Source organism: Eutrigla gurnardus (assembly GCF_963514095.1).
Source record: "Eutrigla gurnardus genome assembly, chromosome: 4".
NCBI lineage: Eukaryota > Metazoa > Chordata > Actinopteri > Perciformes > Triglidae > Eutrigla > Eutrigla gurnardus.
Genome location: NC_139918.1, coordinates 23077421 through 23097989, shown reverse-complemented (window position 1 = coordinate 23097989; position 20569 = coordinate 23077421). Strand labels below are relative to the sequence as shown.

Below are 20569 nucleotides of genomic sequence, written 5' to 3'. Positions count from 1 at the left end.
TGAAGTTACTTTGACTTCCTGTTTAAAAGCTGAATGTTTCTGATCCAACTTGGGAAATGGATTCACAAATTTGTCAAACATTTGAATACAGTATTATCCAACTGAGAGATTGTACATGATGTTGTGCAAGCACAACAGTTATGTAAGTAAACAGGCAAATATAATTTCGCTATAAACCTTCTGACATATTTTCAGTGATATGATCAGGAAATGTCCAAGGAGGGACTGCAGGGGAAGGAAGCAGATATATCAATTAGACACACCAGAAGTCCATATTATGGTTAAATTATTGTTGTAGCTAAATAAATCATTTTAAAGTGTGCATATGTATATGGATGGCTTATCTGGCATCTGCATACGCCCTCTTAAATTGCTTCCCCTTTCTCCCCATCAAAAGTGGTTGGTTGGCCCGTGAGTACTTAAAGACCTGCGTGTTTAGGAGCTGGATCAAACTCTTCAGTTCAGCAGCCATGGACAAAAGTGCGTTGCTGGTCCTCTTGTGTCTGCAGGCTTTCCTGCTCATCACAGTCTTCACTTCTGCTGATGGAGCCGCTCTGGTGACAGATCCTCAACAGCCTCCTGATCTGGTAAGAAGACCCACTGCCTGTAAAAAGCCTCTTGTATTGTCAGAAGATCCGCTCGCAATTAGGGCAAAATAGCTCTACACTTATCACTGAGGTTTCAGAGAGGTGGTTAGGACTTTTTCTGTATTAAACCATGATATGTTCCTCACCTTAACCATGCCGGTGACTAAACATAACCCTATAAATGTTCAATAATCCTGTTGTCGCTTCGCACAGATATTCCAAGATCAAATATTTTTGGCATTTCACTGCCATGTTCAGTATTGTCATTTGCCAGATATGTTAATTAACAACATTTCCTCATCATGTAACTAGAAAACGTCATCTGCTCACTGTTGAGTAACTATTTATTGTTACACAAATGTTGTTTAAATGTAATTCCTAGGAGACTCTGAGTTGCATGGAAAGGAGCCCAGCAAAGAGCGACATTAAGTTGTATTAAAGGAGGTGAAGTAATAGTAGTAATATTAGTATAAAGAGCCACGTGTATTTTGGTAGTAGGTTGGGTGAATTTGTTGAACTCAAGGATTTCACCCAGGAGACTGGGGGTTGAGAATCCAACATTTACATTTATTTGACTCATTATGATACTTTTTTTTTTTTTTTTTGATTTTTAGTTTTCAATTGGGGTTTAATAGGTTTAGGCAACAAATCTATAAGTTATAGAAACATATACACAGAATGCTACATATACACAAAAAGTATCTAACGTGCGCCGGGCTGGGTGCAAACAGCACTGTTGGTTATTATGGACCCCTGGGTGCTCGTCCCTGCCATGCTATGTACACCCGGGTGTCAGCCATCTTGTTCCGTTTGAATCTGCAATTTAGAGTTCAGCAATTCTTTGGGAGATGACAGTTACAATTTGTTACAGGTGGAGAAAACAAACGGACAAGACAAAGGGACATTTGGAAACAGACGTAAAAGAAATTGTTACTGGAGGCCAGGAGGATGTTCATTAGCATTACTTGTAAGTGTTGAATCACACTTGAAATATTATTCCATTCCATCTTGTTCATTCAAAAATATAATCATTTGAACTGATCTGCCAATGTGAAATTTATCAATGATCTGTCACAGCCCGCTCCCACTTATCCTCCTCCTCCTCCTCCAGCCAAGTAAGAGACTATTCCTCCTCAGAACACAAATATTTACCCAACATGCTTGAGTACCTACAAGTTATAATATACATCGAAATAGTGAAGAGAAGAAGAAGAGCAAAATCATTTGTACTATCAATCAGCAGTGTTTAGAATAAATAAATAAAAATACTTATAGTTTATCTGATGATTATTTAACTCGATACAAATATCTTTTGTTTTTGTAAAAGTTGATATTTTGTAAACAAACATAAATGTGTTTATTCTGCTTCTGAACGTGAACTTACTTCTTCTACGCTGCAGTACAAGAACATGCTCCTTTACAAGTTTACATCTGAGTTTCCGACTAGTAAATGCCTGCTAGCGTAGCATTATGAAAGCTCCAATCTGACGTGGCACTAACTAATGTGGAAGTGCCTGAAAACAGAACAAATGAGGACACCTAACATCACATCAAGTAGCTTAATGCTTACATGGCAACTCTGTAATCACACAACTGTTTTGATGACGTGAACACTGGCATGTCCGTTAATGTGTGACGCCGTAGCAACAGTCAAACAGTCACTAATTTCTTTCTCTTCTCCATGTCTCTCTGTCTCCAGACCAGACGCACCTGTCAGATGGCCCTATGATTGGGATGGACAGAGGGTTGAATATTACTACTGATTTATTGATCTGACTGATATTGTCCTTATTGAGTGACTTCTATGAATTCTGGCAAACAGTAACTGCACAGTCACATCACATACACCCACTGCTCCGATTTGACTTCCTGTTAAGCTGATAGCACCGTTAGTAAACTTAATGAAGGTTGTTGGCGTTCCCGCTCAAATACGATCGCTACATAAGATAACAGTGATGACAGAGGACAACTCACTGCTACTGAATGAGGTGCTCACATCTTTTTACATCATGTGTTCAACTACAAGTGTTATGTATTATCACAATTAAATCTGTCACTGATTAAAAACAATGAAAAGCATGACATTTTGTTTTACTCTGTCCCTCGTTTCCCCAGCTGGTCTCTGGATGATAATCACAAATTTGCTTCCCTAAACTGAAGGAAGAATTACTTTTGAATTTGAACAGCTCATTCTCTTTTGCAAGGTTGTTCTGTAAAGGCGTTTCCCCCAAATACCAAACGTTCAAAACAACAAATTGTGTAACAGGATGGTGTCCTGCCTTGTGCTTCAAATAAGTGTTCACCAAGTGTCAGCCAAATAAAACTGTAAATGGTTAAGACTTACTTATATTTAAGTTATTAAGTCGTTTAAACAGTCCTCGTCTTGAAAAACACATTGATTAACATTTGCAATGTGTTAGCAGAAAATTAATTTCCTTGATCTTCAATTCTTCTGTCCTATGACTTTCCTTCCAACTCATTTAGAAATAAACAACTAGACAAACATGTGAGCCAAGAATCATTTATGTCCACTTCAACAAGTCATTAAGCCACATTAACACTGAACACATGGAAACACTGCACTTCACTTTTAAATACTGTTGCTTGAAATGAAACTGCCAGATGCCGTCATGTTGCCATCTCCTCAGACAATTGTGATCCTTAGACAGATATTCCTATTTGTATCCATAGCGTGAGGGCTTTTAAAAACAAGAGAGTAACAGAACTATTAGTGAAATTATAAGTGAAACAACAATTGCAACAGAAAACATTTGCATTAACTGGCATCCACCTTTTTACTGAGCAACTAAAATAGGATGCTGACATTTCTGTCGTGACATTTTGAGCTTCTTGTAGATTTTCTTACACAACAGATAAACTCAGAAATCATACAAGTTCAGTACCCAGTTCCCATGATGGAAGGCTCCGCATCCTCCTGTCCTCCGAAAGCATCCTCTCCGACTTAAATCTACAGTAGAAGATCCTCTCTTCACCTTTGGGAACATGAAGTTAAATCATGCACCTTGTTCTCCTGTGTCGTCGTGTTGAATGCATTCATACATTTATATAGCGGCGGTGCGTTTTCTTACCAGGTCAGTGGACTGCTGGTGATCGTCTGCTGCCAGAGTGGCTGCATCACTGAAGGCTCTGATGAGCAGGAAAGCCTGTAGACACACGAGGACCAGCAGCACACATTTGTCCATGACTGATGAACTGAAGAGTTTGAGACGTTTGTGAAACACACAGGTCTTTATACACTCACTGCTTAGCAGCTGCTTCCCAGGAAGTTACATCATGACACGTCACTATGTTAACATTAACTAAACATCAGCGTCATAACAGGAAAATTGAAATCCAAAATCTCACAAAAATATGACTATGTCTATTTTACAATGACAGTACATAAAATATGGGAACTACATCTGAGACAATAGAGTAGACACTGTATTGCACAGAAAATCAACTTGATGAGACTTAGGAAAAGATAGTGATTTGGGTTCAAATAAGTTAGCTCATTTCATGACTAACATAACGTGACATTAGTGAAGTACATAAGTTATATGAACAGCGATCTCCCCGGTGAAAGTCCTGTGTTTGTTTGACCCATCCATAAATAACCATTCCATAGCATAAAGATTGGAAATGGGGAAACAGTTAGCCTCCGGCAAAGATTTTTTTTAAAAGAGGGCATCTGAGGGTAACAGTGTAAGTGCCCCTCAGAGTCCTGCTGAGTAATCACAAGGCTTCTGGCATGTCTACTGCATGACAGTGAATTCAGATGAACACTTTTAACTGTATTATATGCATTTAATGGCAGCTCACAAAACCTCCTGGTTTGTATTATGGAGGTACACAACTGAGTCCATAAGCACTTAAAACCCATTTTGACGTCCAACAAGCTACTTTCACCAGTAAATCGGGGTGAATTAACACAGTTGGGATTTCTGCATTAGCATTCCTGAGGAGGAAATCTCTGCAGGAGTTGGACTTTTCTATGACTGAAGGCAGCATGACAGCAGATCAGGGTGTCTAGTGAATCCCTGGATGTGCCAGAGGAGAGCAGATTAAACTAATTGCCAAAGCACTGTTTACCTTAACATTAACTACCACGACTCTGCAGTTCTCATGCATTAAAACTTGTGATGTTAAAAAATGGACTGCTGGTGATCGTCTGTTGCCAGAGTGGCTGCATCACTGCAGGCTCTGATGAGCAGGAAAGCCTGCAGACACACGAGGACCAGCAGCACACATTTGTCCATGACTGATGAACTGAAGAGTTTGAGACGTTTGTGAAACACACAGGTCTTTATACACTCACTGCTTATCAGCTGCTTCCCAGGAAGTTACATTATGACACGTCACTGTGTTAACATTAACTAGACGTCAGAGTCATAACAGGTATTTAAATCCAAAATTTCACAGAAATATGACTATGTCTATTTTACAATGACAGTACATAAAATATAGGAACTACATCTGAGACAATAGAGTAGACACTGTATTGCACAGAAAATCAACTTGATGAGACTTAGGAAAAGATAGTGATTTGGGTTCAAATAAGTTAGCTCATTTCATGACTAACATAACGTGGCATCAGTGGCGTGTCTAGAATTTTTTTCTTGGGGGGGCAAGCTAGGGGCACAGACTGTGGAAGGGTGGCACACTGAAATTACATTTTTTTTTTGAATGCCCCACAGTCTTAGATCATATTAAACAGTAGGCTGAGTTATAATTTTCACTGGTATCTAAGCTTACGTCTTCGTTAACTTACAGAGACAGAAACCACCATGTTAGAAAACTATGGATTAGCCTTTGGTCTTGATCTTAGACACAAACACAAATAATACAAATACACTTAAACAAATCAGTCTCACTATACACCAAAGCACTAGTCTGCCTGTACATGTGCCATTAATGTGAGAATTACATCAGCTTTGACTAGGAGAATCCTGTTGGCTTGCATCTTCGTGATCCAACTGATCACTAGGGGAGGTGTCTGATCACACAAAGAAATATTCAATTATTGCATCAATAAGTTATTTAAACACACTTTTTATTTAATTGCTTAGGGTTATCCATTATGACTTAAATATAGGCTAAATATTTAGCCTACCTGCAGAATGCTGAATTGCAGATGATGGGCCCTCAACCTCATCATTATGCAAAGTTCCTGGGAAATGTTGTATCAGTTACTCAAAATGTCAATACAAGTATAACATCAACTGGACTTTTAATACTTATTCAAATGTGATCAATTTTAAAGACATCCTGCTGCCTTTCTTGACATTGTGGACATATCCTGTTCAGTTCATTTAAACTTCTTATGCTATAGGCTACTAGTCTATTCCTTCCTATTTGATTGATAGACAGATAGATAGATTCAACTTAGCTCATAAAAACAACAACCATACTTCCTCTCATCAACAATAAAGAGTATTAAAATAGACGTAAAGTAATAAAAAAGAATTGAAATAATAATTCTGATTAAATAAAAATTGCCCATTCCACAGTCCAGCCTAATTGTGGCAGAGGTGGTATTTGAGTCTGAGTGTGACTGATTCAGGATGCAGTGACTGATACCTTGATCACCGTTATCTGCAGCCTTTTTTTTTCTTTATTGTAAAAAAAAAAGTCTCAATATTTTGAGTCCTTTTTATCCTGCTGTTTTTCTCTCTCCCTATAACATTTTTGTTCAACCAGAGTGTATTCAAGGTTTTCAAGGATTCAAGGAGAGAGTGACTTATTAAGGTGCCGGTTGATGGAAATGATCCAAAATTAGGGGCCGGAAAAATATGGCTTGAAAATGAGGAGCATCACATTAATAGCTACAGATACTGTAAAACACTATTAACTATTAACTAACGACATATGAGTGCATATATTGTCTTATTTTATCAAGTAAAATATAAGTTATAGGTTTACTCAACAGCCTAATAGTTCATAGAAATTCATAAACAGGTTAACTCAGAGTTCCACAGCTTATCAAAAACAATCCTTATTTTATTAACATAGGCTGCCTAAGGGCGCGATCAGTAGCGTGCCCCGGCACGGTTGCCCCCCGGGGGGTCCCCCGCGGCTTTGCATTCACACTGCTCCAGCCCAAACAGGTGTTGTGAAAAAAATAGTAAGCTTGAATATAGGAGGAGAGTCTATGGGTTGTATCAATAACAGCGCTTTATTAGCACAAATATCAGGAAAACATATTCCGGCAGTTAAACGTGCACGGACCTAAAAGTCAACTCAACATAGGGTTGAATTTACTCAAAAGGCGCTTTACAACAGAGTGCGCAGCGTATTTCAAGAGACTCCGCATGAGTCTGATTGGCTCATTCTATAGATGCAGGCGGAGAGTAATTTTAGCATGCCGCGGCCTGGTTGGAGCGCTGGGTATCTCCACCCACACTGGCTCATACGGTCCATCCCTCCGGGTGCTGTCATCTATGTATTGTGTGTGTATGTTGTCGAGATGCATATCATGTGCTTGTCATGTGCTCCTTCCTGGTGCGGCTACACAATGTGTCCGTTCATTGTGTGTTGTCGGGTGTATATCATGAGCTTGTCATGTGCTCCTTCCGGGTGCAGCTACACAATGTGTCCGTTCATTGTATGTTGTCGGGATGTATATCATGAGCTTGTCATGTGTGTGTGTGTGACCCAAATGTGATCCTCTCTTGTGTTTCCTGTTTTCAACGTATGGCGTACAGATGGAATGCCCTGACACAGTTTCTGACCCTCACAATAGTTTTCCACTAGCCTGAACATCTGAGTCTATGTGTAGTAATTTAAAACATGTGTGATTAGCTTATGTATTTACATTTTTCTCCACACAGGCTTTGGCCCGTTAGCCGGTTGTACATACGTCATCACATCCTAATACTACACACACATGGCTTGATGTTGTTTTTAAGGAGCGCCGTCTCTGCATATATTTCTCGACAACACTCGACCTGCATCAGCGAATGTGCGCACGAGCGGATCTGTGCGAGCAGGCAGCGCGAGGAAAGCGGATTTTGGACGGAGACACACAGCGGCATTTTTCTTATAAATGCACCGGTCCGGTTCCGGTACCGGTCCGGTTCCGCTCACACCACGAGTCTGAAGAGTGCAACAGCTTATCAAAATACAGTGTCAACTTTCCGTGTTTTCAAAGTAGAAAGCGACATCGTGGTGGTTTAACAAGGCAGAGCGGCATCAGAACAACATCAAGCACGTGAGCGCGCGGCGAGGATTGTTGTGGCTGCGCGTCTTGCGGAGCAAGTCTACTGTGCTGCGCTTAGGCGCTCCTAATGTAAATGATTATTGATTTATGAATGAATTGGTTGGTGGTTTATTTTTAGCGTATTGATTTTTTTTTTTGCGTAGCGGCAGGTCTCCTTGGCCTGGCAGCCCCGCAGCTCTGGTATGGGGGCACGCAGGGTGGCCAATCATATTCCAGGGGTAGCCGGTGCCACCCCCAGCCACCCCGGTGGCCACGCCACTGCGTGGCATTAATGAAGTACATAAGTTATATGAACAGCAATCTCCCCGGTGAAAGTCCTGTGTTTGTTTGACCCATCCATAAATAACCATTCCATAGCATAAAGATTGGAAATGGGGAAACAGCTAGCCTCCGCCAAAGATTTTTTTTAAAAAGAGGACATCTGAGGGTAACAGTGTAAGTGCCTCTCAGAGTCCTGCTGAGTAATCACAAGGCTTCTGGCATGTCTACTGCATGACAGTGAATTCAGATGAACACTTTTAACTGTATTATATGCATTTAATGGCAGCTCACACACACATAAAACCTCCTGGTTTGTATTATGGAGGTACACAACTGAGTCCATAAGCACTTAAAACCCATTTTGACGTCCAACAAGCTACTTTCACCAGTAAATCGGGGGTATTAACACAGTTGGGATTTCTGCATTAGCATTCCTGAGGAGGAAATCTCTGCAGGAGTTGGACTTTTCTATGACTGAAGGCAGCATGACAGCAGATCAGGGTGTCTAGTGAATCCCTGGATGTGCCAGAGGAGGGCAGATTAAACTAATTGCCAAAGCACTGTTTACCTTAACATTAACTACCACGACTCTGCAGTTCTCATGCATTACAACTTGTGATGTTAAAGAATAAATAATCCAAACGGTAATAAATACCAGATTAAAATGTAAACAGAATTTATAAACGATTATTGTAACGATGTTTTTGTGAAAGCAGTTGACAATCAACAATATACCATTAAATACTGCGCATTTTATTTTATAACTTGCTTTAAAAAAAGAAAGAAAAACAAGAGTATCACGAACCACATGAAAACTCACCGATAGTCTGTAGTTCTCGGGCTGGGTGGAAGCGACTCCTTCATGGACAAAGTCGAAAGCAAAAACACGTAAGCAACTAGTACTACTAAAATATATATCTATATATTTATATATAAATCAAAGTCGTAAGGCGTCTGCTAGGCGGTCTTATACAATATTTCCTCCTCCATTGGTTGAGGAGTTTTGCCGCTGCGGGTCTGATCCGTGCAGCCTGTCCCGGTTTCTGAGAGAAAATCAGGATCAAGCCTGATCCGGGTCTGGGCCTACTTCCACTGTTCCTCTGCTGGGAACAAGGGTTTATAGGCGACATGGAAGTGATGAAAGTTCGAGTAAACAAGTGAGAGAAGACGGATTCTGAGTGCGGAGGATTTGTTGATTTTTTTATTTTATTTTATTTTTAAAGGAGATTTCTAACTGAAAAGTATGTTGAATTTGTTGGACACGTTTGTTGTAGGTTTGCACTGCGTGAGAATAATACTTTTAGACCTGGATCTGATATCTGGCGTCACTCAAACTTCGTGATGATAATTTACATAGAACTGTATACAAGCAGAATCGAACAGTTGAGTATGAATGTGCTTCCGGTTTTATGTGGCAGCAGGAAAACAAATGCTGCAGCTACAGACAGTCGGTAGATGTGCCTGGAGGAAGCCTGAGTCTGATTGGATGATGAAGTGCGCGAGGACAACGTGATTGAGTGACAAAGCATAGAAACACTGAGGCCAACTAGTGGACAGGTGCAGCATTGCGGCATTTTGCTGTCAATAACAAATTGTTATATTTAGTTAAGAGATGTTTAATTATACACCATGGATACTTGATAACATTGTTAGGATCTGTGAATCTATTTCGGACAGGAAGTTTTCCATTGTTAGTTGAAGCCATGTTGTGACTTCTTTCTCTTCTCCGTGTCTCTCTGTCTCCAGACAAGACGCACCTGTCCGATGGGCCCATGAGAGGGATGGACAGAGGGTTGGATATCGCTATTGATTCATTATTCTGACTGATATTATCCATATTGAGTTACTTCCATGAATTCTGGCAAACAGTTACTGCACCATCTCTGGATGATAATCAAAATTTTGCTTCCCTAAACTGAAGGAAAAATTACATTTGAATTTGAACAGCTCATTCTCTTTTGCAAGGTTGTTCTGTAAAGGCGTTTCCCCCAAATACCAAACGTTCAAAACAACAAATTGTGTAACAGGATGGTGTCCTGCCTTCTGCTTCAAATAAGTGTTCACCAAGTGTCAGCCAAATAAAACTGTAAATGGTTAAGACTTACTTTTATTTAAGCTATTAAGTCGTTTAAACAGTCCTCGTCTTGAAAAACACATTGATTAACATTTGCAATGTGTTAGCAGAAAATGAATTTCCTTGATCTTCAATTCTTCTGTCCTATGACTTTCCTTCCAACTCATTTAGAAATAAACAACTAGACAAACATGTGAGCCAAGAATCATTTATGTCCACTTCAACAAGTCATTAAGCCGCATTAACACTGAACACATGGAAACACTGCACTTCACTTTTAAATACTGTTGCTTGAAATGAAACTGCCAGATGCCGTCATGTTGCCATCTCCTCAGACAATTGTGATCCTTAGACAGATATTCCTAACTGTATCCATAGCGTGAGGGCTTTTAAAAACAAGAGAGTAACAGAACTATTAGTGAAATTATAAGTGAAACAACAATTGCAACAGAAAACATTTGCATCACTGGCATCCACCTTTTTACTGAGCAACTAAAATAAGATGCTGACATTTCTGTCGTGACATTTTGAGCTTCTTGTAGATTTTCTTACACAACAGATAAACTCAGAAATCATACAAGTTCCGTACCCAGTTCTCTGATTGGCCCTCAAATAAGACTCCCCATATTCATGGCATCTCATAGTATATTCTCCGACTTAAATCCACAGTAGAAGATCCTCTCTTCACCTTTGGGAACATGAAGTTAAATTATGCGCCTTGTTCTCCTGTGTCGACGTGTTGAATGCATTTATACATTTATATAGCGGCGGTGCGTTTTCTTACCAGGTCAGTGGACTGCTGGTGATCGTCTGCTGCCAGAGTGGCTGCATCACTGAAGGCTCTGATGAGCAGGAAAGCCTGCAGACACACGAGGACCAGCAGCACACATTTGTCCATGACTGATGAACTGAAGAGTTTGAGACGTTTGTGAAACACACAGGTCTTTATACACTCACTGCTTATCAACTGCTTACAAGGAAGTTACATCATGACATGTCACTGTGTTAACATTAACTAAACATCAGCGTCATAACAGGAACATTTAAATCCATATGTCTATTTTACAGTGACAGTACATAAACTACAGGAACTACATCTGAGACAATAGAGTAGACACTGTATTGCACAGAAAATCAACTTGATGAGACTTAGGAAAAGATAGTGATTTGGGTTCAAATAAGTTAGCTCATTTCATGACTAACATAACGTGGCATTAGTGAAGTACATAAGTTATATGAACAGCAATCTCCCCGGTGAAAGTCCTGTGTTTGTTTGACCCATCCATAAATAACCATTCCATAGCATAAAGATTGGAAATGGGGAAACAGCTAGCCTCCGCCAAGGATTTAAAAAAAAAGAGGACATCTGAGGGTAACAGTGTAGATGTCATTTTCTTTATTCTGGTGTCTTAACGGGTGGTGAGATACTTTCATCTTGTTATACAAGAATAATACACGGGTACATTTTGTGATTTCATTCAGAGGAAGTGGTAGGCCCTACATCATATTTAAAAGAAAAAATACATATATTAAAGAGCTAAAAGTACAAATATTGATTGGCTGACTAATTCAGAGCCTTCTTTAATAATAATTGTGGATCTCTTGAACTTCCATTAAAGGTTGAGTAGGAGATTCTATTCAGGAACATGTTGAACCTTGAAACACACCGTTAGCAATGAATACATTAAATCCTCTGACATCAAACGGGTTGAAGTGCACCCACCATTTTATGAAAGTTAAATGTGATGTTGTGATTAAAAACTAAACAACTTAATGGTAGATTAGGTAATTTGGAAAAACCACAGAGACTTTGAACGCATCATCAAACCGAAAAAGTCCCGCCCTCTTCTTTCAGACCTCGGTTCAAAGCCGCTCCCGTAGAAAGCCATACGAGTGCCTGGGTGCAGTCGAATAGTCTATTTTGCTTAGGAAGGTTCCTAACTGAAGAAGTGACCCGGAAGTAAACAAGTGGCCGCTGTGGAAGAAACTCTTCAGGTCCAATTCTGTGGCTGGTTCAAATGAGGTTTAATCACTGACAGTGGAGAAAAGAAATTCACAGTGTATCTATGAAGATCCAGTCTCTTGAATGGCCTGGCCGAGTTGAATTTATACAGAACAGTCGAGAGAACAAAAGGGAAGGCGTCATGAGTGGATTTGCATTGAATCAACACATGTCTCTCTGCAGAGGAAGAGACATCTGTTGATATCTACAAGGTGTGACCATTCTCGGGAAAGCTAGACGATGTCACTACAGGGGTCACTCATCGGGCCTTGATCAATGTATGAGATGAAGGTGTTTCGGGGACGGTCCAGGAAGGGGGACAGATCAGAGGGTCTTTTCATCAACATGACAAGGCTTACATACAATGAGTGCAGCTCAGCAAGACATGTGATGTTCCAGAGAGAAAGGAACTAATTATATAAAAAAACAAATAAGAAAAGTAAGGTAACACATTTTCTTCTACACCGCCATGATAAGAGCTGTTCGAATTCTCTAAATGCAAAGGAAAGGAGCTCCAATGCTTCCTTTCAGAGCTCCTTTAGCATAGGATGCAACGGACCTTCCTATGCGAAAGGAAAGGAGATTACGCCGACCCACAATTCTTTGCGAGAGCAACATTTAAAGTGCTGCACACCTCGGCCGTTAATGAAAACAAGTGTTGATAAGTGAGTGTGGACAGTGATAATAATCGAATGTTTTTTATTTCAATCATGTTACAAACGAATGTTGACAAAAACGAAACTAAAACCACAAATACAGCTAAAACTAAACTAAAACGTAAATAAAGCAACCGGTCAAACAGAAAGGAGGAGCCTGGACCTGAAGCCGGTCAGTGAACCAGCTGTTTATAAAACCAACATGTGGAGAAGTGGACGATGCGTTTTTTGTAGTCCATTATTGTAGTTTCTCCAGCGCAGACGCACGTCAATCGCCGGTGCCGATCATCAGCTGTCAATCATCAGCGGCCGCGTTATAATGACGTAGCTTAGTGAAAGTCCGGTCGGATTCTCTGAGCACCGCGGTCGGCTATTCCTAAATCCTTTTTTTTTGTTTGTTTGTTTGTTTGTTTATTGTTTATTTCGGGCATGTCAGTTAAATCATCATCACACATCATTTTCACATAGTAACAAAAAATACACATGGCCGAAAGGGAAAGCGGGAGAAGCCAAGGCTTATCTAGTCCCGCCCCCATTACACACAGGATAGAATCAGAATCAGAATCTTTTCTTTTCATTGCATTTTTCATTTGACATAACTTTTCCTTTTCCTAGTGACATTTGACATAACATGTTACAGCAGTAGGTGGTACAGAGAGCTGAAGTCCAGTGCATACAGATTACGTGTGTGTCTGCACACATGTCCATATTGTTCATCACAATAGAGCAACAGTCTCAACATGTAGACAAGGTCCGAGGGAAAAGAGAAGTAAAAATTAAAAATAGAAAATTAAAAATAGAAAAGTAAAAATAAAGATAAAAAATAAAGTCCAGTGTAGGTACTAGTTTTGGAGATGGTGAGAGATGGTGAGGGAGCCCCCCCCTTTTTATTTATTTATTTTTTTTATGAATCCTCACTGTACTCTGCAGCTTTCGCTGCCCTTGACTTAGCCACTTCCTCCCGGTTATTGGCAACTTCAGCTCGCTTCCGTGACGGGAACTCGCGAAGTGCTGAGAGGTCAGCGCGCATCCCGACCATGGCTGACCGATTGGTCACTATTTCTTCCCGGTTAGTGGCCACTTCAACTCGCACCAGTGCCGTGGAGTCACGAACTGCAGGCGATAGTTGAACTTTTGAGTTCAACTATCGCCTTTCCTTAACCCCGTGACGTTTTCCCCAGAGGTCAAGGAATAGGAGATAGGAATAGGAGTTAGGATCTTATTTTTTGACTATTCGACTGCACCCCTTGAGATCAGCAGAGTGCTCAATCAGGAAGTAAGCATCAACAGAGAGGCAGGTCGTCCAATCATTTTCTCCTATCCGACTTTTTTGATTGGACGGGTTTTTACAGTCCTGCCTCGGCCACAGATGACATTTTTAAAAACATTTTCATGTCAGAACATTTCATTTATTCATTGCTATCAGTATGCTACGAGAATTTCAAATAATAATAAATAAAGTGTTTCTAAATAGAAACACCTACTCAACCTTTAAGTGAAACAACAATTGCATAAACAGACAGCAGCTCCTGTCCTCCAATCGCATCCATTAGATACATGTGATCTGTTTAGAGGTCTGTTCAGCAGCGATGGACAAAAAGGTGCTACTGGCTCTCTTGGGTCTGCAGGCTTTCCTGTTCATCACATCCTTCACTTCCACTGATGCAGCTGCTCTGTTGACGGACGATCATCAACAGCATTTTATCGATCTGGTAAGGAGATGCACAGCTGGATGCAGCTAGGTTACAGTATTGACTAAAACTAACATTAAATGAAAGCCTACTACAAAAACACACATATTGCTCATTATATATATATTCTGTATAAATTATGACAGATTGTCAGTTTAATTTAATCTTTGGCCCTTAAGGTCTTATTTTCTTAGGTTACAGCTAATGAAGTTACTTTGACTTCCTGTTTAAAAGCTGAATGTTTCTGATCCAACTTGGGAAATGGATTCACAAATTTGTCAAACATTTTAATACAGTATTATCTAACTGAGAGATTGTACATGATGTTGTGCAAGCACAACAGTTATGTAAGTAAACAGGCAAACGTAATTTCGCTATAAACCTGCTGGCATATTTTCAGTGATATGATCAGGAAATGTCCAAGGAGGGACAGCAGGGGAAGGAAGAAGATATATCAATTAAACACACCAGAAGTCCATATTATGGTTAAATTATTGTTGTGGCTAAACAAATCATTTTAAAGTGTGGATGCGTACATGGATGGCTTATCTGGCATCTGCATACGCCCTCTTAAATTGCTTTCCCTTTCTCCCCATCAAAAGTGGTTGGTTGGCCCGTGAGTACTTAAAGACCTGCGTGTTTAGGAGCTGGATCAAACTCTTCAGTTCAGCAGCCATGGACAAAAGTGCGTTGCTGGTCCTCTTGTGTCTGCAGGCTTTCCTGCTCATCACAGTCTTCACTTCTGCTGATGGAGCCGCTCTGGTGACAGATCCTCAACAGCCTCCTGATCTGGTAAGAAGACCCACTGCCTGTAAAAAGACTCTTGTATTGTCAGAAGATCCGCTTGCAATTAGGGCAAAATAGCTCTACACTTATCACTGAGGTTTCAGAGAGGTGGTTGTGACTTTTTCTGTATTGAACCATGATATGTTTCTCCCCTTAACCATGCCGGTGACTAAACATAACCCTGTAAATGTTCAATAATCCTGTTGTCGCTTCGCACAGATATTCCAAGATCACATATTTTTGGAAATTGGGCATTTCACTGCCATGTTCAGTATTGTCATTTGCCAGATATGTTAATGAACATTATCTCATCATGTAACTAGAAAACATCATCTGCCTGCTGTTGAGTAACTATTTATTGTTACACAAATGTTGTTTAAATGTAGTTCCTAGGAGACTGTGAGTTGCATGGAAAGGAGCCCAGCAAAGAGCGACATTAAGTTGTATTAAAGGAGGTGAAGTAATAGTAGTAATATTAGTATAAAGAGCCACGTGTACTTAGGTAGCAGGTTGGGTGAATTTGTTGAACTCAAGGATTTCACCCAGGAGACTGGGGGTTGAGAATCCAACATTTACATTTATTTGACTCATTATGATACTTTTTTTTTTTTTTTTTTTTTGATTTTTCAGTTTTCAATTGGGGTTTAATTAGGTTGAGGCAACACATCTATAAGTTATAGAAACATATACACAGAATGCTACATATGCACATACAGTATCAAACGTGCGCCAGGCTTGATGGTTATTACGGACCCCTGGATTCCGTTTGAATCTGCAATTTGGAGTTCAGCAATTCTTTGGGAGATGACAGTTACAATTTGTTACAGGTGGAGAAAACAAAGGGACAAAACAAAGGGACATTTGGAAACAGACGTAAAAGATATTGTGACTGGAGGCCAGGAGCATGTATATTCGGATCACGTGGTGTAAGTGTTGAATCACGCTTGAAAGTTTATTCCATTCCATCTTGTTCATTCAAAAATATAATCATTTGAACTGATCTGCCACTGTGAAATGTATCAATGATCTGTTACAGTCCGATCTCACTCCTCCTCCTCCTCCTCCTCCTCCTCCTCCTTCTCCTCCTTCAGCCAAGTAAGAGACTCTTCCTCCTCAGAACACAAATATTTACCCAACATGCTTGAGTACAAGTTATAATATACATCGAAATAGTGAAGAGAAGAAGAAGAGCAAAATCATTTGTACTATCAATCAGCAGTGTTTAGAATAAATAAATAAAAATACTTATAGTTTATGTCTGATGATTATTTAACTCAATACAAATATTTTTTGTTGTAAAAGTTGATATTTTGTAAACAAACATAATGTGTTTATTCTGCTTCTGAATGTGAACTTCTTCTACGCTGCAATACAAGAACATGCCTCTTTACACGTTTACTTCTGAGTTTCCAACTAGTAAATGCCTGCTAGCTTAGCATTATGAAAGCTCCAATCTGACGTGGCACTAACTAATGTGGAAGTGCCTGAAAAGAGAAAAAATGAGGACACCTAACATCACATCAAGTAGTTTAATGCTTACATGGCAAACTCTGTAATCACACAACTGTTTTGATGACGTGAACACTGGCATGTCCGTTAATGTGTGACGCCGTAGCAACAGTCACTAAGGGGAGGTGAGGCTCAGTAAATATCTTTCTCTTTTCCGTGTCTCTCTGTCTCCAGACCACCTGTTGGATGTGGGATGAGGGATGGACGGAGGATTGGATATGGCAATGGATGGATTGAGAAGAACCGATCCAGTTTTTCCTGATCCGATCCGATAGGGTTACCTGGGCTGAGAGTATCGGCCGATACCCGATACCGATCTGATCCCCAATACTGATCTGATACTACTGTTGAATGAATGAACATACCTTGCCATGTGAGTGAAGGCATCAGGCTTGACCTAAACATTTAGCCTTGTTAAAAAAAAGGTAACAAATTAACACAGATATAAATGTACTTAATATTATTTATTAACAAATAAAGTGTACATTAGCATCAACAAAAAAAAAATAACACTGCACTGCAAACAGATATTTTAAAAAGTAATATAAAATATAGCAGCTGCCTGAAACCCAACAAACAATGGCTTAATTAACTTGTTCAAAAATACAAAATAAACAGAAGTAACATGTAAACATTTAGTGCAAACAGATATTCAAAATCTAAACTAATATAAAATATAGTAGCTGAACCCATCAAACAGAAGTGGCTTAATTAACTTGGTCAAAAATACAAAATATACAGAAGTAACATGTAAACATTTAGTGCAAACAGATATTCAAAATCTAAACTAATATAAAATATAGCAGCTGAACCCATCAAACAGAAATCGTGTCTCCGGTGTGTAATCCGTTGAAGTTTTTCGCCTGTAGCATTGCGCTGTGAGGTGAATAACTCGCGTCTAGACAGTGCAGTTAAACTTAAAAGTGTCATGGGGCACACGTTGGAGCTCCAGATATCTGTGGTGAAGCTCATTGATGTTATATCCTTTAATTCTTCTGATATGTGTTTGCTCACTTTCTTGTACAGTTCAGGCAGAGCAGTCTCAGAAAAATATTTTAGAGATGGTAAATTGTACTTGGCTCAAGATGTTCAAGTAGGCGGCGGAATCCTTCGTCTTCAACAACAGAGAGGGTCTGCGAATCCAAAACAATAAACTCCATAACCTTCTCTGTTATGTTGGTTGCTTTCACATTGCCGGCTTGCAGTTTCTTCCGTCTTTGCAGTGCATCCACCAAAGTTAGCTGCTTTGTTGTACTCTCTGCCGGCTTAGCATGGTACTTTTGGAGGTGCTTATTTAAGTTTGTGGTGTTGAATTTACCAACTTTATCACCACCCCTCGAAACTTTTGCGTTGCAGATAATGCATGTTGCAGTCAGACTTGTTGGCGTATCAACTTTGAAATGTTTCCAAATAGCAGACTTGGCTCGGTCGGGCGCTTGCTCCATGTTGCTCTTTGTCTGCGTCTGGAAAACTGGGTGGGACTCTCTGGCACAGTATTAAAATGGTTTGAATCCTACTTGAAGGACAGGGACTACTTTGTGTCTATAGATAATTACATCTGAGCAGGCAAAAATTACATGTGGAGTCCCCCAAGGCTCTATTCTGGGCCCTCTTCTGTCAATATCTACATGCTTCCACTGGCTCAGATCATGAAAAACCACAAATATGTTACCATAACTACGCAGACGATACACAACTTTACATAACAATACCACCAGGGCACTATAGTCCAATTCCAGTACTGATTAGATGCATTGAGCAAATCAATAATTGGATGCAGCAGAATTTTCTCAAACTAAACAAAGACAAAACTGGAATCATTGTTTTTGGAGCCAAGGAAGAACGGTCAAAAGTTAGCACCCTGCTTAAAGCGGTAATGCTAAAAACCACAAACAAACTCAGAAGCTTAGGCGTAGTCATGGACTCAGACCTGAACTTAAACAGCCACATTAAATCAGTTACAAAGCCAGCCTACTATCACCTAAAGAATATATCAAGGATTAAAGGACTTATGACTCAGCAGGATTTGGAAAAACTTGTCCATGCATTTATCTTCAGCAAGCTCGACTACTGTAACAGTGTCTTTACAGGTCTCCCTAAAAAGTCAATCAGACCGCTGCAGTTAATTCAGAACGCTGCTACTCGAGTTCTCACTAAGACCAAAAAAGTGGATCACATTACTCCAGTTCTCAGGTCTTTACACTGGCTCCCTGTCTGTCAATGAATTGACTTTAAAATACTACTGCTGGTTTACAAAGCACTGAATGGTTTAGGACCAAAATACATTTCTGATCTTCTGCTTAGCTACGAACCATCCAGACCTCTCAGATCATCTGGGACAGGTCTGCTCTGTGTCCCCAGAGTCAGAACCAAACATGGAGAGGCAGCCTTCAGTTTTTACGCACCATATATCTGGAACAAGCTTCCAGAAAGCTGCAGGTGTGCTGCAAATCTCAGCTCTTTTAAATCAAGACTGAATATTTATCTTTCAGTAATCAATACTCTCTGTGAACTTCTTATGCTGCACTGTATTTTCTATTCTTGTTTTTAATGATTTCTTTTTATTTTATTTTAATATTATTAAATTTTAAACTTTATTTTATTATTGGCTGGTTTTAATGAGGGTTTTTCAATGCATTTTAATTTTGCCTTTATTTTATTTTAATCCTTCTATTTTTTTCACTTTATTGTATGACATTTCTGTGATGTGAAGCACTTTGAGACTGCCTTGTGTATGAAATGTGCTATACAAATAAAGTTGCCTTGCTTTGCCTTGCCTTGCCTTGTGTTTGCTCATCACTAGCTGCTGTGCGTGCTCAGCTTGATGACGTCACCGGTGTTGCAAACATAGAATTGAAGTGACTAGATCACTGTAACTGTATTGCTGTGTATGATAGTAATTCAAAATAAATGACTGGATCGGAATGCTGGATCGGCCTCATTCATATCCGATGGATATCCGATCCAGCTAATTAGTCAATATCAGAGGCCATCTCTAGATTGATTATGACTGATATTGTCCTTATTGAGTTAGGCCTACTTTCATGAATTCTGGCAAACAGTAACTGCACAGTCACATCACATAGGCCTACACACACTGCTCCGATTTGACTTTCTGTTAAGCTAATAGCACCGTTAGTGAACTTAATGAAGGCCGTGGCGTTCCTGCTCAAATACAATCACTACGTAAGATAATAGTGATGACAGAGCACAACTCACTGCTACTGAATAAGGTTCTCCATGTCTCTCTTTCTCCAGAAAAGACGCACCTGTCCGATGGACCCATGAGAGCGATGGTCGGACGGTTGGATATCGCTATTGATTCATTGATCTGACTGATATTATCCTTATTGAGTTACTTCCATGAATTCTGGCAAACAGTTACTGCACCATCTCTGGATGATAATCACAATTTTGCTTCCCTAAACTGAAGGAAGAATTACATTTGAATTTGAACAGCTCATTCTCTTTTGCAAGGTTGTTCTGTAAAGGCGTTTCCCCCAAATACCAAACGTTCAAAAAAAGAAATTGTGTAACAGGATGGTGTCCTGCCTTGTGCTTCAGATAAGTGTTCACCAAGTGTCAGCCAAATAAAACTGTAAATGGTTAAGCCTTACTTATATTTAAGATATTAAGTCGTTTAGGGCTGCACGGTGGTGTAGTGGTTAGCACTCTCGCCTCACAGCAAGAGGGTCCCGGGTTTGATCCCCGGGTCAGCCCCGGGTTCCTTCTGTGTGGAGTTTGCATGTTCTCCCCGTGTAAGCGTGGGTTCTCTCCGGGTTCT

At 39.9% G+C, this 20569-nt stretch overlaps 2 protein-coding genes and 3 long non-coding RNA genes across 9 annotated transcripts in view; 2 read left to right on the top strand and 3 right to left on the bottom strand.

The window, feature by feature from the left end:
• The first annotated feature begins 258 nt into the window (after positions 1–258).
• LOC311012183 (uncharacterized protein) lies at positions 259–9892 on the top strand. 3 transcript variants are annotated; one of them, XM_084007534.1, is made up of 5 exons: positions 264–587; positions 1459–1554; positions 1665–1702; positions 2287–2302; positions 2689–3057. In XM_084007534.1, the coding sequence occupies exons 1-5, from the start codon at positions 336–338 to the stop codon at positions 2743–2745; spliced, it is 459 nt and encodes a 152-aa protein (XP_083863660.1). In that variant the 5' UTR covers positions 264–335; the 3' UTR covers positions 2746–3057. The 3 variants fall into 3 exon arrangements, with proteins under 3 accessions (XP_083863662.1, XP_083863660.1, XP_083863661.1); XM_084007536.1 differs by lacking the exons at positions 2287–2302; positions 2689–3057 and adding an exon at positions 9814–9892 and having other exon boundaries at positions 259–587; XM_084007535.1 differs by lacking the exon at positions 2689–3057 and having other exon boundaries at positions 281–587; positions 2287–2666.
• On the bottom strand, positions 3095–3912 carry LOC311012198. The gene is made up of 3 exons (XR_014597016.1): positions 3677–3912; positions 3491–3580; positions 3095–3286 (listed from the first exon to the last, which is right to left on the bottom strand). It is a non-coding gene; the product is annotated as an uncharacterized lncRNA (long non-coding RNA).
• On the top strand, positions 4828–19557 carry LOC311012182 (uncharacterized protein). 2 transcript variants are annotated; one of them, XM_084007533.1, is made up of 6 exons: positions 4828–4985; positions 14428–14511; positions 15093–15282; positions 16104–16202; positions 16313–16371; positions 16960–19557. In XM_084007533.1, the coding sequence occupies exons 3-6, from the start codon at positions 15166–15168 to the stop codon at positions 17045–17047; spliced, it is 363 nt and encodes a 120-aa protein (XP_083863659.1). In that variant the 5' UTR covers positions 4828–4985; positions 14428–14511; positions 15093–15165; the 3' UTR covers positions 17048–19557. The 2 variants fall into 2 exon arrangements, with proteins under 2 accessions (XP_083863659.1, XP_083863658.1); XM_084007532.1 differs by lacking the exons at positions 4828–4985; positions 14428–14511 and having other exon boundaries at positions 14749–15282.
• Positions 10360–11069, bottom strand: LOC311012195. The gene is made up of 3 exons (XR_014597012.1): positions 10926–11069; positions 10731–10829; positions 10360–10527 (listed from the first exon to the last, which is right to left on the bottom strand). It is a non-coding gene; the product is annotated as an uncharacterized lncRNA (long non-coding RNA).
• The window catches only part of LOC311012197, a 41596-nt gene continuing 37818 nt past the window's right edge, over positions 16792–20569 (bottom strand). For both annotated transcript variants that reach the window (XR_014597014.1, XR_014597015.1), the window contains exon 2: positions 16792–16916. This is a non-coding gene — a long non-coding RNA (uncharacterized lncRNA). The remainder of the gene's footprint in view (positions 16917–20569) is intronic.

Excerpts from the sequence above, each read along its gene's own strand:
- LOC311012182 (XM_084007532.1), top strand. The coding sequence starts at position 15,019 with ATGCGTACATGGATGGCTTATCTGGCATCTGCATACGCCCTCTTAAAT. Across the intron at positions 15,283-16,103 it reads CTCAACAGCCTCCTGATCTG|GTGGAGAAAACAAAGGGACA; the intron begins GTAAGAAGACCC and ends AATTTGTTACAG. Across the intron at positions 16,372-16,959 it reads CCTTCTCCTCCTTCAGCCAA|ACCACCTGTTGGATGTGGGA; the intron begins GTAAGAGACTCT and ends CTCTGTCTCCAG.
- LOC311012183 (XM_084007534.1), top strand. The coding sequence starts at position 336 with ATGGCTTATCTGGCATCTGCATACGCCCTCTTAAATTGCTTCCCCTTT. Across the intron at positions 588-1,458 it reads CTCAACAGCCTCCTGATCTG|GTGGAGAAAACAAACGGACA; the intron begins GTAAGAAGACCC and ends AATTTGTTACAG. Across the intron at positions 1,555-1,664 it reads GATGTTCATTAGCATTACTT|CCCGCTCCCACTTATCCTCC; the intron begins GTAAGTGTTGAA and ends GATCTGTCACAG.